The sequence below is a fragment of the Crocodylus siamensis genome, chromosome 9 (genome assembly GCF_052110815.1).
Source record: "Crocodylus siamensis isolate JL-2025a chromosome 9, ASM5211081v1, whole genome shotgun sequence".
Classification (NCBI taxonomy): domain Eukaryota; kingdom Metazoa; phylum Chordata; order Crocodylia; family Crocodylidae; genus Crocodylus; species Crocodylus siamensis.
In genome coordinates this window covers 38,311,016-38,323,918 of record NC_143403.1, presented here as the reverse complement: position 1 = coordinate 38,323,918, position 12,903 = coordinate 38,311,016, and the positions used below count along the sequence as shown (strand labels likewise).

At 48.5% G+C, this 12,903-nt stretch overlaps 1 protein-coding gene across 3 annotated transcripts in view; it reads left to right on the top strand.

Moving 5' to 3' along the window:
- Positions 1-12,903, top strand: part of SLC38A7 (solute carrier family 38 member 7) — a 29,814-nt gene extending 16,911 nt beyond the window's left edge. For all 3 annotated transcript variants that reach the window (XM_090062403.1, XM_090062401.1, XM_090062402.1), the window contains 6 exons: positions 3,585-3,642; positions 4,608-4,722; positions 6,169-6,316; positions 6,536-6,735; positions 8,061-8,115; positions 8,273-12,903. In XM_090062403.1, coding sequence (XP_089918529.1) covers positions 3,585-3,642; positions 4,608-4,722; positions 6,169-6,316; positions 6,536-6,735; positions 8,061-8,115; positions 8,273-8,375 — 679 coding nt within the window. In that variant the 3' untranslated portion in view covers positions 8,376-12,903. The remainder of the gene's footprint in view (positions 1-3,584; positions 3,643-4,607; positions 4,723-6,168; positions 6,317-6,535; positions 6,736-8,060; positions 8,116-8,272) is intronic.

The window sequence follows — 12,903 nt, the reverse complement described above, 5'->3', positions numbered from 1 at the left end:
GCCTTGGCCTTCCTGACTGCCCTCTGAATCCCCAAGTGACTGAGATATAGTCCTCCCTGGTGATGGCCCCTTCCTTCCATTGGGTGTATACCTCCATTTTAGCTAGAAGATGTTCCCATTTGGTTTTGGTGAGGCGTGGGAGCTTTTGCGCCCTCTTGCCTCCTTTGATGCGTGTTGGGATTACCTCCCTTTGGGCTTAGAGGATTGTCTCCTTAAGGAACGACCACTCTTCTTGGACACCTGACTCCCCTCCCCTCCAGGACCTCAGTACCTCCCTGACTATTCTCCTTACCTCATTGAAGTCCACCCTCCTGAAGTCCAGGGCTGCTGCCTTGCTGCCACCTTACTCTGGATGGTGAATTCCAGCAGGCAATTGCTGTTGCCCAGGTGGTTGAGCACCTGCAGCCCCCTCACCACGTCATTGCCCGTGGCCAACACCAGATCCAACAAGGTGTCTCCCCCCGTGGGGCTGTGCAACTCCTGGGTTAGATGGTGGTCCTGCATTTGGGCTAGGAACCTATGGGAGCGGTCAGACCTGGCTGACTGCTCTTCCCAGCAGATGTCTGGAAAGTTCAGATCACCCATGATAACCACGGCCTTTGACCTGACTACCTCTGTGAGCTGACTTAAGAGGTCCTGGTCTAGCTCTTCCCCTTGTTTGGGTGGTCTCTAGTAGACCCCCACTGTTAAGTCCCTTTCCCCTCGACTTCCTTGTATTCTAACCCAGAGCACTTCCGTGTGCCCCTTCTCTGACCTTGTGCTACTTGATGAGGATGTGTATTCCTCCTTGACGTAGAGTGCCACACCCTCGCCTTTCCTCCCTGTTCTATCCCTCTTGTACAGCCTATAGCTCTTGATATTCACCGTCCAGTTGTGTGTTGGGTCCTACCATGTTTCTTTGAGCCCCACTATTTCTGGGTTGGTGTCAGCTAGCAGGAGGGTAAGTTCCTCCTTCTTGTTCCCCATACTGCATGCATTTGTGTAGAGGCATTTGAGGCCTCCTGAAGATGTGTGCACTGGCTCCCTAATCTCGGTACTGCCCTGGCCCCTGTTGCTTACCTGGGTATTTGTTCTGCTCGTCGTTGGTCTAGGCTGAGCTGTTCTTGTGGGTGCTGCTTGATTTAGTGGTTCAAGGCTTCCTCTACCCTCATCTTCCCCTTCCCCCAATGAGCCTAGTATAAAGCCCACCAGCGGAGATCAGCCAACCTAGAAGAGAACACATGCTTATCTTTCGGGGAAAGGTGAAGCCCATCCCACCCGAGCATGTCTCTCATCCTGATGTGCAGGTCGTTGTCTAGGAAGCCGAAGTGTGCCTCGAGACACCATTCCCAAAGCTGCTAGTTGGTCTCTCTGATGCAGGTCTTGTGTTGTCTTCCATGTCCGCTCGCTGGTAGGAATACCACCTGTGCCCCTGTCTCCCTCAGCACACCCCCCAGAGCATGGTAGTCCATCATCAGGTGATCAGGGCTTCTCCTGGCCGCATCATTAATACCCACGTGGATTAGGACCATGGGGTAGTAATCGGTGGGCTGGATCACAGCCTGGATCATCCCTGTCACATCCTGAATCTTTGCTCCAGGTAGGCAGTAGACCTTGCATGTTGAGGGGTCCTGGTGACAGATGGGACCCTCCATACCTCTTAGGATGGAGTTGCCTATGATGATCACTCGATGTTTCCTCCTCCGGAAGTGTGCTTAGCTCCTTCGGCCTGTTCGGAGTGTGGAGTTGCCTCCTCTCCGGAGGTTTCCTCCTCTCCTTCCTTCTCCTGCAGTGCCGCCAGGGCCTCGTACCTGTTCTCCAGCCAGACTGGAGGAACTGGTACTGCTTTGCTGTGAGCAGCCCTGGTTCTGGATGTGACCATCTGCCACTCTGCAGTGGAGGGCACCTCCCTGGGTGCTGCTTCTTTGGGTGCATGGCTCTGCAGGGAAGGGAAATAACCATCAATTTTATCCTCCGCCTCCCTGATTCCCCTCAGCCTGCTAACCTCCTCCTGGAGCTCCCTCACCTGCGCCTCCAGGGCCCTAAGGTGGGGGTGCCTGCAGGACAGGTGTGGGGGTCCCCAATTCCTGCCCCCCTTTGAGAGTCCTGTCAGTGGACAAAATGACTCATAGCTCAGAGTTTAGATATTAATAATACAAGGAAAGAATGGAAGTGTAATTTAACTAAAAATGCTTCTGCCTTACCAGAGAAGAATACTGCTATTAGTCTTTGGTGGTTAAATTTCTCTGTATGCTGAGTGGTGAAAGACCCTATGAGGAGAGGTTAAGAGATCTGGATCTCTACAGCCTGTACAAAAGATGGCTGAGGGGTGACCTTGTAGCCACCTATAAATTTATCAGGGGAGGACAGCAGGGAATTGGGGATGCTCTGTTTACCAGAGTTCCCCAGGGAGTAACTAGGAATAATGGGTGCAAACTAGTGGAGAGTAGACTTAGGTTAGACATTAGGAAGAAATGTTTTACAATAAGGGTGACCAGAGTCTGAAATGGGCTTCCACGAGAGGTGGTACTCTTACCTAACTTGAAGGTCTTCAAGAGGAGGCTTGACAGTCACTTGGCTGGGGTTGTCTAACCTCGGTCCTCTTTTCTGCCAGGGACAGGGGGTCGGACATGATGTTCCATTGGGTCCCTTCCGACTGTATAATCTATGTAGTTTGAGATGTCTGTGGGACAGAGCTTGCTCTCTGATGAGCCACTAGATGGCGACCTTCCCCTTGAATCAAGTCTTGGCATGGTGTGTGTTTTTTCCCACCTTGGCAATAAGACAGTACTGAAATTATGCTCACTTGTAACCATTTGAAAGCTTTCCTGTTTCTTGAAGCATTCATGGTTTCAGTCCTGATGTCTCTGCTAGTTCCAATGTGGGTTGATTAAATTGTCAGTCTCATCCTTTAAGTCAAAGCCAGCCGATGGCATGCATGCCCCAAGTGATACAGGCAGCCTTTGCATGGCATGCAGCAGACAGGGGACTGGACAGGCAGCATAGTGGCAGATAGGACAGAAAGCAGAGCAGCAGATTGAAGGAGAGCAGGGCAGCATTTGGTGGGGGTGGCTAGAGTGTGGCGTGCCTATCAAAAAGGTTGGCCCCTCTACTTTAAGTATTCCCTTTAGGCATATGCCAGAAAATGGGAGTTCTGTATCTCTATGATTTAGATATATCATCCATTCTGATTTTTTTTCTTGAAAGCACACTTCAAGAGACATGGTTACTGTTTTCTAGATTTTTTTTTTGCAGGCAAGCAGTGTGGGGTTAAAAGGGGAAAGCACAGGCTGAGATTTTAAACTGACTGACAGGCTTTTAAAACCAGTGTTTTGGAGGGAAGGGTATTTACCTTTTACAGAGACCAGATTTTTGGTGAATGGATGTTGCCCACTTCCTTAGACTCCAGCCCCTTCAAAGCGTTTCGAGTTGGGCATCCAGAAATGATTGGGTGAAATACTGGCTACTATGTGCATGCAGACCTACAGTACAGAGCACCACCCCTTTCCACCCCCAATGCCCTCTAGCGTGAGCTGCTGGGGTCTATTGCTTAAATGTAGTCTCAATGCCAGCAATTACTTGAGTGAACTGTTTCTTCTCCACAGCCCTTCCACCTGGATGGCTGTGTTCAACGCCCTGCCCACCATCTGCTTTGGATTCCAGGTAAAGCTGCTCCCAGAAAAACCAGATGAACAGAGAGGATGTGTTAGGACCAGGAAATGACAATCCAGTTTGGCTTCTTTTTGGGATTGTTTCAGCTTGCCCCATACTGCACCTTGGTCTGGCTGTAACACTGGGCTGGAGCATGGTACGGAATAAAGACCAGAAAAGAAGGACACAAGGGAAACAAACGGGATTCTCAAAATGGTAGAAGCTAGAGATGGGACTGGCTTATTGTGCTCCAGAGGGTCCCTTCTTGAAAGCAGTGCTGGGTTGTTTCTTAGGAGACATTATCAAGCCTTGTGTTCAGCCCAGGTCTAATTGTCCCAAGTAATTTAACTTCTGCTACTTCCCTTTTAAGATGTTGGTCTGGAAGTTCAGCCAACAGCTTCCCTCTAGTTCAATTTTAGTTGCTCCGAACTATACCCACTGCAACAGGATTTTCAGACTTATCTGCTGCACCTTCTAGATGAATAATTCTTATCCAGCTGAAGGAAGAAGTCTCCCAGCTGAGCCTCCTGCTTGTTGAATGGTGCCCTGGCATAGACTCCCTGGGGCTCCTGGAATCATCCGGCTGAGCAATGGCAGCTGAGGAAGGTCAGCTTCACCATTGTATCAGTTTTTTGCAACAGTGCCTCATGCCCATCAGGGCCAGCACAAGGCCTGGTTTTGTGCAGTGTGGTGCCTGGGAATAAATTTTAGGCTTAGCTTGAGGAGCATGTGGGATGTGGACTCCTCCTGTCTTTGTCCACAGATAAAGCCAGGTGGCTTTTTAACTGTTATTCCCTGCTACCGTTTTCCCCCCCAGTAACGTATGGGGTGTGGAAGGGCTGCTTGCTCCCTTGAGTCTTTTTTTTTTTTCTCCGCACCCCTTCCCCTAAGTCTCTGTACATGAGTCCTGGCAGAGCACAGAGAGCTTGTGCCAGTAGCCCCATGCATTCTGTCTCCTCTCTCTTTCTCTCTGCCAGTGCCATGTGAGCAGTGTGCCTGTCTTCAACAGCATGAAGCAGCCTGAGGTGAAGACCTGGGGGGCTGTGGTGACGGCAGCCATGGTCATTGCTCTCTTTGTCTACACAGGGACAGGTAGGAGCAATGGCCTCCCATTCTGCATGGTCCCCACCACACCCAGCCGTGGCTCCTGCAGCATGTTCTCCTAGTAGACTGACTGGAGGAGCTGTGAGTTGCCCTTCAGCCTGTGAGTCCCTATAGGAGAGATCTGGGGGCCAATGTGTCTGTAAGATGTCTTATGGCCAATTCCTGAAAGGCTGGCCCCCTGGGGAGCTGCAGGTTCTGCACAGTCAGCCTTCCTACCCCAGTCTCTGTCCCCCTAGCACACCTGCGGTTTAGGCCCCAAGGGTGAACACAGCCACCTCCTTATAGATTCATAGATGTTAGGATCGGAAGGAACCTCAGTAGGTCATCAAGTCCAACCCCCTGCCCTGGGCAGGAAAGAGCGCTGGGGTCAGATGACCCCAGCTAGGTGCTTGTCTGGTCTCCTCTTGAAGATCCCCAGGGTAGGGTAGAGCACCACCTCCCTTGGAAGCCCATTCCAGATTCTGGTAACCCTTACAATGAAGAAGTTCTTTCTAATGTCCAGCCTAAATCTGCTGTCCGTCAATTTGTGGCCATTGTTCCTAGTTACTCCAGGGGGTGCTCTAGTAAATACAGCATCTCCTATTCCCTGCTGCCCTCTTCTGAACTTATAGGTAGCCACAAGATCACCTCTCAGCCTTCTCTTGCGAAGGTTGAAGAGATCTAGGTCCCTCAGTCTCTCCTCGTAGGGCCTTGCCTGCAGGCCCCTAACCATACGAGCGCCCTCCTCTAAACCCTCTCAGGATTCGCCGCATCCCTCTTGAAGTGCGGTGCCCAAAACTGGATGCAGTACTCCAACTGTGGCCTGACCAGTGCTGCATAGAGGGGAGGCATCACCTCCCTGGACCTGTTTATCATGCATCTGCTAATAAATGATAAAGTGCGTTAGCCTTATTGATCACTTTGTCACACTGATGACCCATGTGCATCTTGGACCCAAATAAGGACTTTTTGTTGTCCTTAATTTTTGTCACCAGCCTAAATTCTAATCCTGCTGTGGCCTTCCTAACTAATTGAATCCCTGCAAGTACAAGCCAGGGAGGTATACTCCTCCTTGGTAGCTGTCCCCTGTTTCCACAGCCCTTAGGCTTTCCTAGACTGTCCTGTTCAGCTAAGAGGGCTCTTGGCCCCTTTGTCCCCTTTTATGCACAATGGGATTGTCGTCTTCTGCACCTGTAGGATCACTCCCTTGAAGAATGGCCACCCTTCCTGGACCCTCATTCACCAATGCTCTTGAGCCTTAACTCCTAACTAACTAATTTCCTGAGCACACTGAAGTTAGCCTTTCTGAAGTCTAGCACTTCAGCCCTGCTGATTAGTTTACCCACCCTTTGCTGGATAGTGAATTCAGTCAATTGAAGGTCAATATCCCCTTAGTCCTTCCCATAGTCCCCATGTGTTGCTGAGATCCTTGCCCTGCTCACGATTCTCCACCAGGTGTCTGTGGCTTCCTGACCTTTGGAACAGCTGTGGACCAAGACATTCTCCTCACCTACCCCTCCAACGACATCCCAGTTGCCATTGCTCGTGCATTCATCATCCTGTGTGTTCTGACGTCCTACCCCATCCTGCACTTCTGTGGCAGGTGAGAGGAGTGGGAGGCAGTTTGTGGATTGTGCCCTCTGGCTGGTAAACAGAAATAGCTCTTCCCCAGACTGATTGGCGTGGAGCAAGCAGTGCTCCAGCTGCTTGGGAGACCATGCCTGCTAACTAAGCAGAACTGAGGGAACTGGGAGTTGATGCCCAAAGTCTGGATTCACAGAGGAAGTCCCTTGCTACTCCTGCATCTCTGCTTCCCATATAGGGCTGTGATAGAGGGTCTCTGGCTACGCTGCAAGGGGGAAACTGTGGAGGAAGATGTAGTGCTTGAGAGGCGCCGGCGTGTGTTCCAGACAGTCAGCTGGTTTCTCCTGACCCTCCTCCTGGCCTTGTTCATCCCCGACATTGGCAAGGTCATCTCTGTCATCGGGGGCCTGGCCGCCTGCTTCATATTTGTCTTCCCAGGTACAGCCGCATGTGCTTGAGTTATGCTGCAGACAGTCAAAAGTCACTCAGCACATTGATCAATGGAAATTTGTTACAGTGTACATGGAAGTCAGAGGTTTATGCTCCAGGAATCAATTCTCCAAAATGTTTGTTCCCACCAGAATGGGGGTGACCCAGCTATAGCCCATATAGCTGTCACCTAGCCTATGGGACTCCTCATGGGTCCAGAAACTTGATGGTGGGGGAGCAGTGCCAGCATGAATTAATGCTACCATTGCCTGTCCTGCCACCAAATTTCCTGACTTGTGGGGAGCCAGATAGACCAGATGATGCAGCTGAGCATGCTGGATTGTATTTGCAAGGCTAGATGAGTTGGACACCACTGCACCAGAAGATTATGGCATTTGCCTTTTATCCTGTCTACATGGGTGTCAAAGCTCTATGGAAAAGATCGTGGACCAGCAGGATATTAAAGCAATCCCAAAAGCCAATAGTGATGATCCTGAGCAACAGTTAAAAACAGTCTCTTCTCAGGGGGAGGATGGGCTGTTCAGGACTGAATTCTCCACAAAGGAAACCTAAGGTCATGCTCAGGCTTTCCCTGGCAGGACCCCAAGTCATTAGAAGTAGCATCAAGGCAAGGGTTGGCCCCGGCACCCAGTGAAGTCAGCCAAATGGCTGTCAAAGCAATGCAGAATTGGTGATCATGGTGGAGTTTCATGTGGGATCTAAATGGAATGGAAAGTGAGTTTTCCAGCCAAGCTGCTCTGAGTGGTGAGGCAGGAGAAGGACCTGAGCACACCTCCAAGCTGGGTCTCACTTGCACACAGTGCTGGAAGGGATGGAACACTTCCCTGGACTCCTGAGTGCCCTTAGATAAGGGAATGCAATCCTGTGTATTGGGGCAGCTGGGGTGGCCTGGTTGAATTGATCAGTTCCCCTGTCTGGCAGCAGAATGCACCTGTAGGTTCAGGTTATGCCTCTGGATTCTCTTGGTAGGCCACCCAGGGCTGGGAGCATGGCAGCGTCAGTGTTCTGGGAAAGGAGAGTTGGAGTTCTCCATTCCCCTTAACCAACATCACTGGCAGCCTGGCTGGAGAGCTATTTACCCATTTCCCAGACTGGGAAAATGAAGGTGTTTGGTGGGCAGCTCATTCATTACCTTCTAACTCACTAGAAAAGGTCGAGGGCAAAAATAGAGGCATTTGTTTCTCCAGTAGCTCGTAGTGCATGTGACCCCTCTTCCTCTGGGTGTGGTTGTTTTAACCTTTGTTCTCAGGTCTTTTAACTGGAGATGAGTGATTTACCTTGCTGCTCATTATTTGCCCCCCTCTTCCCACTAGGACTGTGCTTGATTCAAGCCAAACTTTCTGAAATCCAGGAAAGCAGATCAACCAGGTAACTTGAACTGATCTTGTGCTTCGTCCCCCTCCTTCCCCCCTCTCTTTCCAAGATGATTCAGGCCTTGTTCCCATTTGTAGGGAGCTGCTGGCATTGTGTTGAAATGGGATTCCCTCTCTAAGATTGCACATAAACCTGTGTTCTGTATCCACAGCTGGTGGGCACTGGTCAGCTATGGGGTGTTCATGGTCACCCTTGGAGCCTTCATCTTTGGACAGACCACTGCCAATGCCATCTTTGTGGATATGATGGCCTGACTCCTTTCCACTTGCCTGTTGATGCTGTCACCTTTGGGAGGAAAGGGAGTAGCTTTTTCTTTGAGCCAAAATGGAAAGGAAAAAACTGATTCAACTTCTGTTGTTTCCAGAATGCCAGTATAAGTGGAGCTTCTTTGTCTTCAGCTGGGATATCATTAGACTGTTTTACTGGGGACACCCTACAGTGTTCATGTTTCATTGTCTAATGTACCAAGTTAGACTTATTGTTTAGCTGCTATCATCATGGTGAAGACCTTGTATGTTTGCCAAGATTCACTACAAGTAGAGCTCAGACGCTGTTGTGGTAGTGCACACCATCATGATGACATCATGACAGAAGGTTTTGAGAAGAACATGCCTGTTTTAGGCAGGAGACCATGTTACTTCATACAGAGCAACTTTGGCTGAAGAGACCAGATTCCTCCCATAGCTTTAAAGGAGCTTAACCTCCCTGTTCTGATGGCAAAATTCCTAGGGAAATGATGTAAAGGGAACTATACCCATGTTTTAACATTACACATGGATCACTTTCAGGTTTTTAGCTTTGTGTAAGAGAACCCCAGTACATTTTCTGTAGGAAATATATTTGTACTGGTGGCCAAATACAGATGTGGATCATTCCTTTTCTGCACGGCTGTGAGAGATCACTCATCTGCCTCATGAGTGCTTTGCTGTGGTGAAAAGTCTCAAAAGATGGGAACAGGTCTATCAGGTGAGCTGGCAAAAAAGAATGCTCTTTAATCCAGCTCAGAGCAATCACATTAAATAGGGAACTCTGCTAATCTGCTTTCTCTATGGCTTGACTAGTCTATCCAGCTATCCATCTGGGAAAGCATTCTGTCATATCCATTTCTCTTCAGTGCTGGTTTTTCAACCTGGCTTTCTCATCTGTTGTTTTCCAGTCCAGTTTCTACTGCATATGGGGGAATGACTTCTACACTTGCTTCTCATTGGTTTACATTTTTTTTTTAATTTGAAGGTGCTGCTGGGATTGGCTGCTTTTGTCCTAAGCATGAGTTTGCTTCATTAGCATTGTGTGGAAGCAAGGCCAGGGAAGACGCAAAGCAAGCCTGTGCTGACAGGCCCTGGAGTAGCAACAAAGCAGTGTAATGTTTACAAAATAGATGCTGGCCTTTTCTTCCAGTGTGGGGCTTGATTACTCTTAAGTTCAGGTGCTGTGACTCCATGTCTGTCGATTCTGGTTAAGTGCTTTTTGGAGACTTCCATGTCAAATCTGTTCTTCCAGTATGGATGTTAGTCAGCTAGGGCTGGGTGAGAGGGCTGAATTTTAGGTTTAAAAGAACACTTTTCAGATAAATAGTAGCTTAATGATCTACTTCTCGGGACTTTTTAAACATGTAACATTACAGTTTTACTCATGGCTGTTTATACTAATCACTGTATTTCTCTCAGCCTGGACAAGTCTGTTTCACTACAGTTTTGAGGCAGTTTTTACTCTGAGCCCTTTGTGGGTGAGCAGTTTTCTGGGGCACAAAGCTATCCTCGTTGGGATCTATAAACTTCTCAGACTTTTCTGTCTTTTTTCAAAAGTAAACTCTGGGGTTTTGTTTAGTATAAAGCCTAAAGGAGTCAAGGGGATTTTAGGATATGTTTTAGTGTGGCCGAACTCTTAAAGGGACCTGTATGATTCTCTGGATGTTTGTTCCTTCTCAGGAGCACCAAACTACTCTGACACAGACTTGCAGTGTTGCAATATGGTGTGTGCAGCCTGTGCATTGTAACAGTCTATTAATCATGTGTTTTCTGTTCTCTGAATGGAGAGGGGAAGTGGGAAGGAGGGGCTTTCCAGTGGAAATATTTTATTTTTATCTTTTTGTATAAAAGTTGCTCTTTACAAATGTTCTTTCTGATATGGCTCCCCTGTATGTCATACCCCCAGGCTGCCCATACTATCATCCTATGGGCTGTAACACCTAATGATGTGTATTTCCTGTGGCTTACCATTTAGCAGGGCCACAGCCTGATTTTTCATCTTCCTGCATTTGCTTTGTGGAAAAGATTTTTGTTTAGGTTTTTGAAAGCACATGTTGATTTCTAGACTCAAGAACTTAGCTCAAAAAGTCCCAATGCAGTTTCAGCCTAGTTCTGCTGGACGCATTAAAGCCACCACAGTTGGCACCAGGGTGTTGGGGTTTGGTAGGAAGGTAGAGATTAAACATTTACTGGAAACCGGGCTGCCTGTCCAGGAGAAGAGGTCCTCTAAGCTGAGATTTGAGGCACATGGGGAGTGATGTAAGGAAGCTTGTAGAGTTGCACCCTGTGCTCTCTCTGCCATGTGACATGCTAAATGGAGCCCATTAGTTTCCAGAGCCTTGTCAGTCTAGGACTTCCCAGGCACACTGCTATCAAGAGAGGCTCAACACCCACCTGTGCTGATTCCAGTAGTTTTCCAGTATTGGGTATATGTTTGTCCCCTGAGGTACTAGCAGGAGATTTTGGGATACTTTCCATTCCTGTCCTTTAACATTAGTGGGAGATTTTGGGAGACTTTCCATTCTGGGACCCTTTAACATTCGTTAGTTGAGGCATGAGAAGCCAGAAATTTGGACAGATGCTCATAGCATTCTGCAGTGAGATGCCAACAATGTTGATAGATGGATGTTCATAGGCTCCAAAGCTGCTACTGCCAATATCCCTGCCTCTGTATTGCAGTGCAGCTGTTCTTACTGGCAAACATCCCATAACTGCTAGTCTGCCTTGGAGAGAGGTGACCTGAGCCCAGATCTGACCTCCAAGGACTTCTTGGATTTCAAGTCTGGTTTTGCCACTTGCTGCTTAACCTTAGGCAAGTGGCTTTTATTGGAGATTAATGCACAGCTACCATTGAAGCTTTTGAGGGATTCCAGGTGCCTTGGAAGATCTCTCCCTTGGTTTTCCTAGCTAAAATGAGAATCATGTTTCTATAGAAACAAAGCAGTGAAGGATTTAGTTTTAAAGGGGGAGTGATGCACCCCCACTTTGTGTCTAATTCCAGTTTCAGAAGCAGCCTCCTGTCAGGATAGGGAACAGATGCTTTTCTGTGATGTGGTGTCTTTGACCTCCCAAACCAGGAGCTGTAAGACAAGCTCTCCCTCCCCTTTGCAATCAAACTCTGTTCTCTTTTCTTCTATTGCTTGGAACTAAATATTTGCTCATTTGAGTGCAGAAGGGGAGGTTATCAGTATCCCAACCTTTCTCAAGATCGCACCTCTCTTGTGAGGGCTGCAGAAGGTATAAACACTGGTAAATGCAGCCTATACGTAAATCACATTTTCTTTTTCTGTTCCTGTTCTAGAGAACAGAGATGAAGGGAGCCCATGTGTGTTTGGCAGGTTTGATTGTTTCAAACACTGTTCACCTGACACGGCTGTGATCCACAGCCTAGTTCTCTTCCTAGCACATCTTTCTTTAGCACTCATCACAGTGGGGTTTGTCTGGCTCATGCTTTCCTCCCCTCTCTGCCCTGATATGTACACCCTGAATTAGCTATAACCTGGGGAGAAAGCAGATTCTTCTACTCCTATCATGCACCCACCTAAAGATGACTTGAGTCACAGAGTTGGGCACCTTCTAAGAATGCTAGGGGCTGATGTTCAGCAGGGATGAGCACACCATACCCTAACCAGTCCCAGTTGGCATTGAGGGCTTCCTAGTATTTCTGAGAAGCAGGTTTAAAAGGTTTTTGCTGCCCATTGCCTGATACCCCCTTCCCCAACAAAGGAAAGTATGGGGTGGTTTCTCTCTCCAGTGCACACCCCTCTGACTGACAAACCAGGTGCTTCTTTGGCTGGTGCACTAAAGCAGAGTCTTGTCCTTGGAGACAGGCTGACCACAGACTGTGATCCCCACAGGGGATTGACCAGCTTTATTCCATAGGGCTGGAGCATGAGCAGTGTGCTATGGGGAGGTCCTGTTGCTGCACTAACAAATATGGCAACTGACTGAGCCACGGCATTGGTAATCTTTCTCTCTCTGTATGAGGGATGGGTTTGGGAATATTTATAGTTGTCTCTCCTGCTGCCTCCCCTCTGGGGCTTGTAACATGGAAGCAGAACTGGGGATTCCAGCTGACACCAAAAGGGCAGGAGCACAAACCAGGCCTGGCTGCAGGGAGGGGCACCCAGATTTGACCTGATCAAAGGCTACTTTGGCAGCTGCTCCATAGGCTGTAACCAACTCCCATGGGATGGCAATGCTGTCCTCTCCATTGAACCAGACATACCATCTGCAGCTCCATGTCACCAGGACGCTGAGAGCAGTGTGGACTATGCTGTCCTTTCAGGCTGTACATCCAAAGTGAAGAGGAGCAACTTCCAGGCCCTACTTTGCTGCAGGTTGGTGATCCCCATCCCCACCTTAAAAGGTGCTGTCCTATGTTAGGAGGAGCCTGCTGTTGCAGGGCAAGGATACAACAAACAGTAGCTCTTTTTTATGCCTTATGATGGTTCTTGTGATTTTTCTTTTTTTTTTTTTTAATAACCTTTCATGTATTTTCTATGCAGGATCTGGAAAGCATTTAATAAAAGCT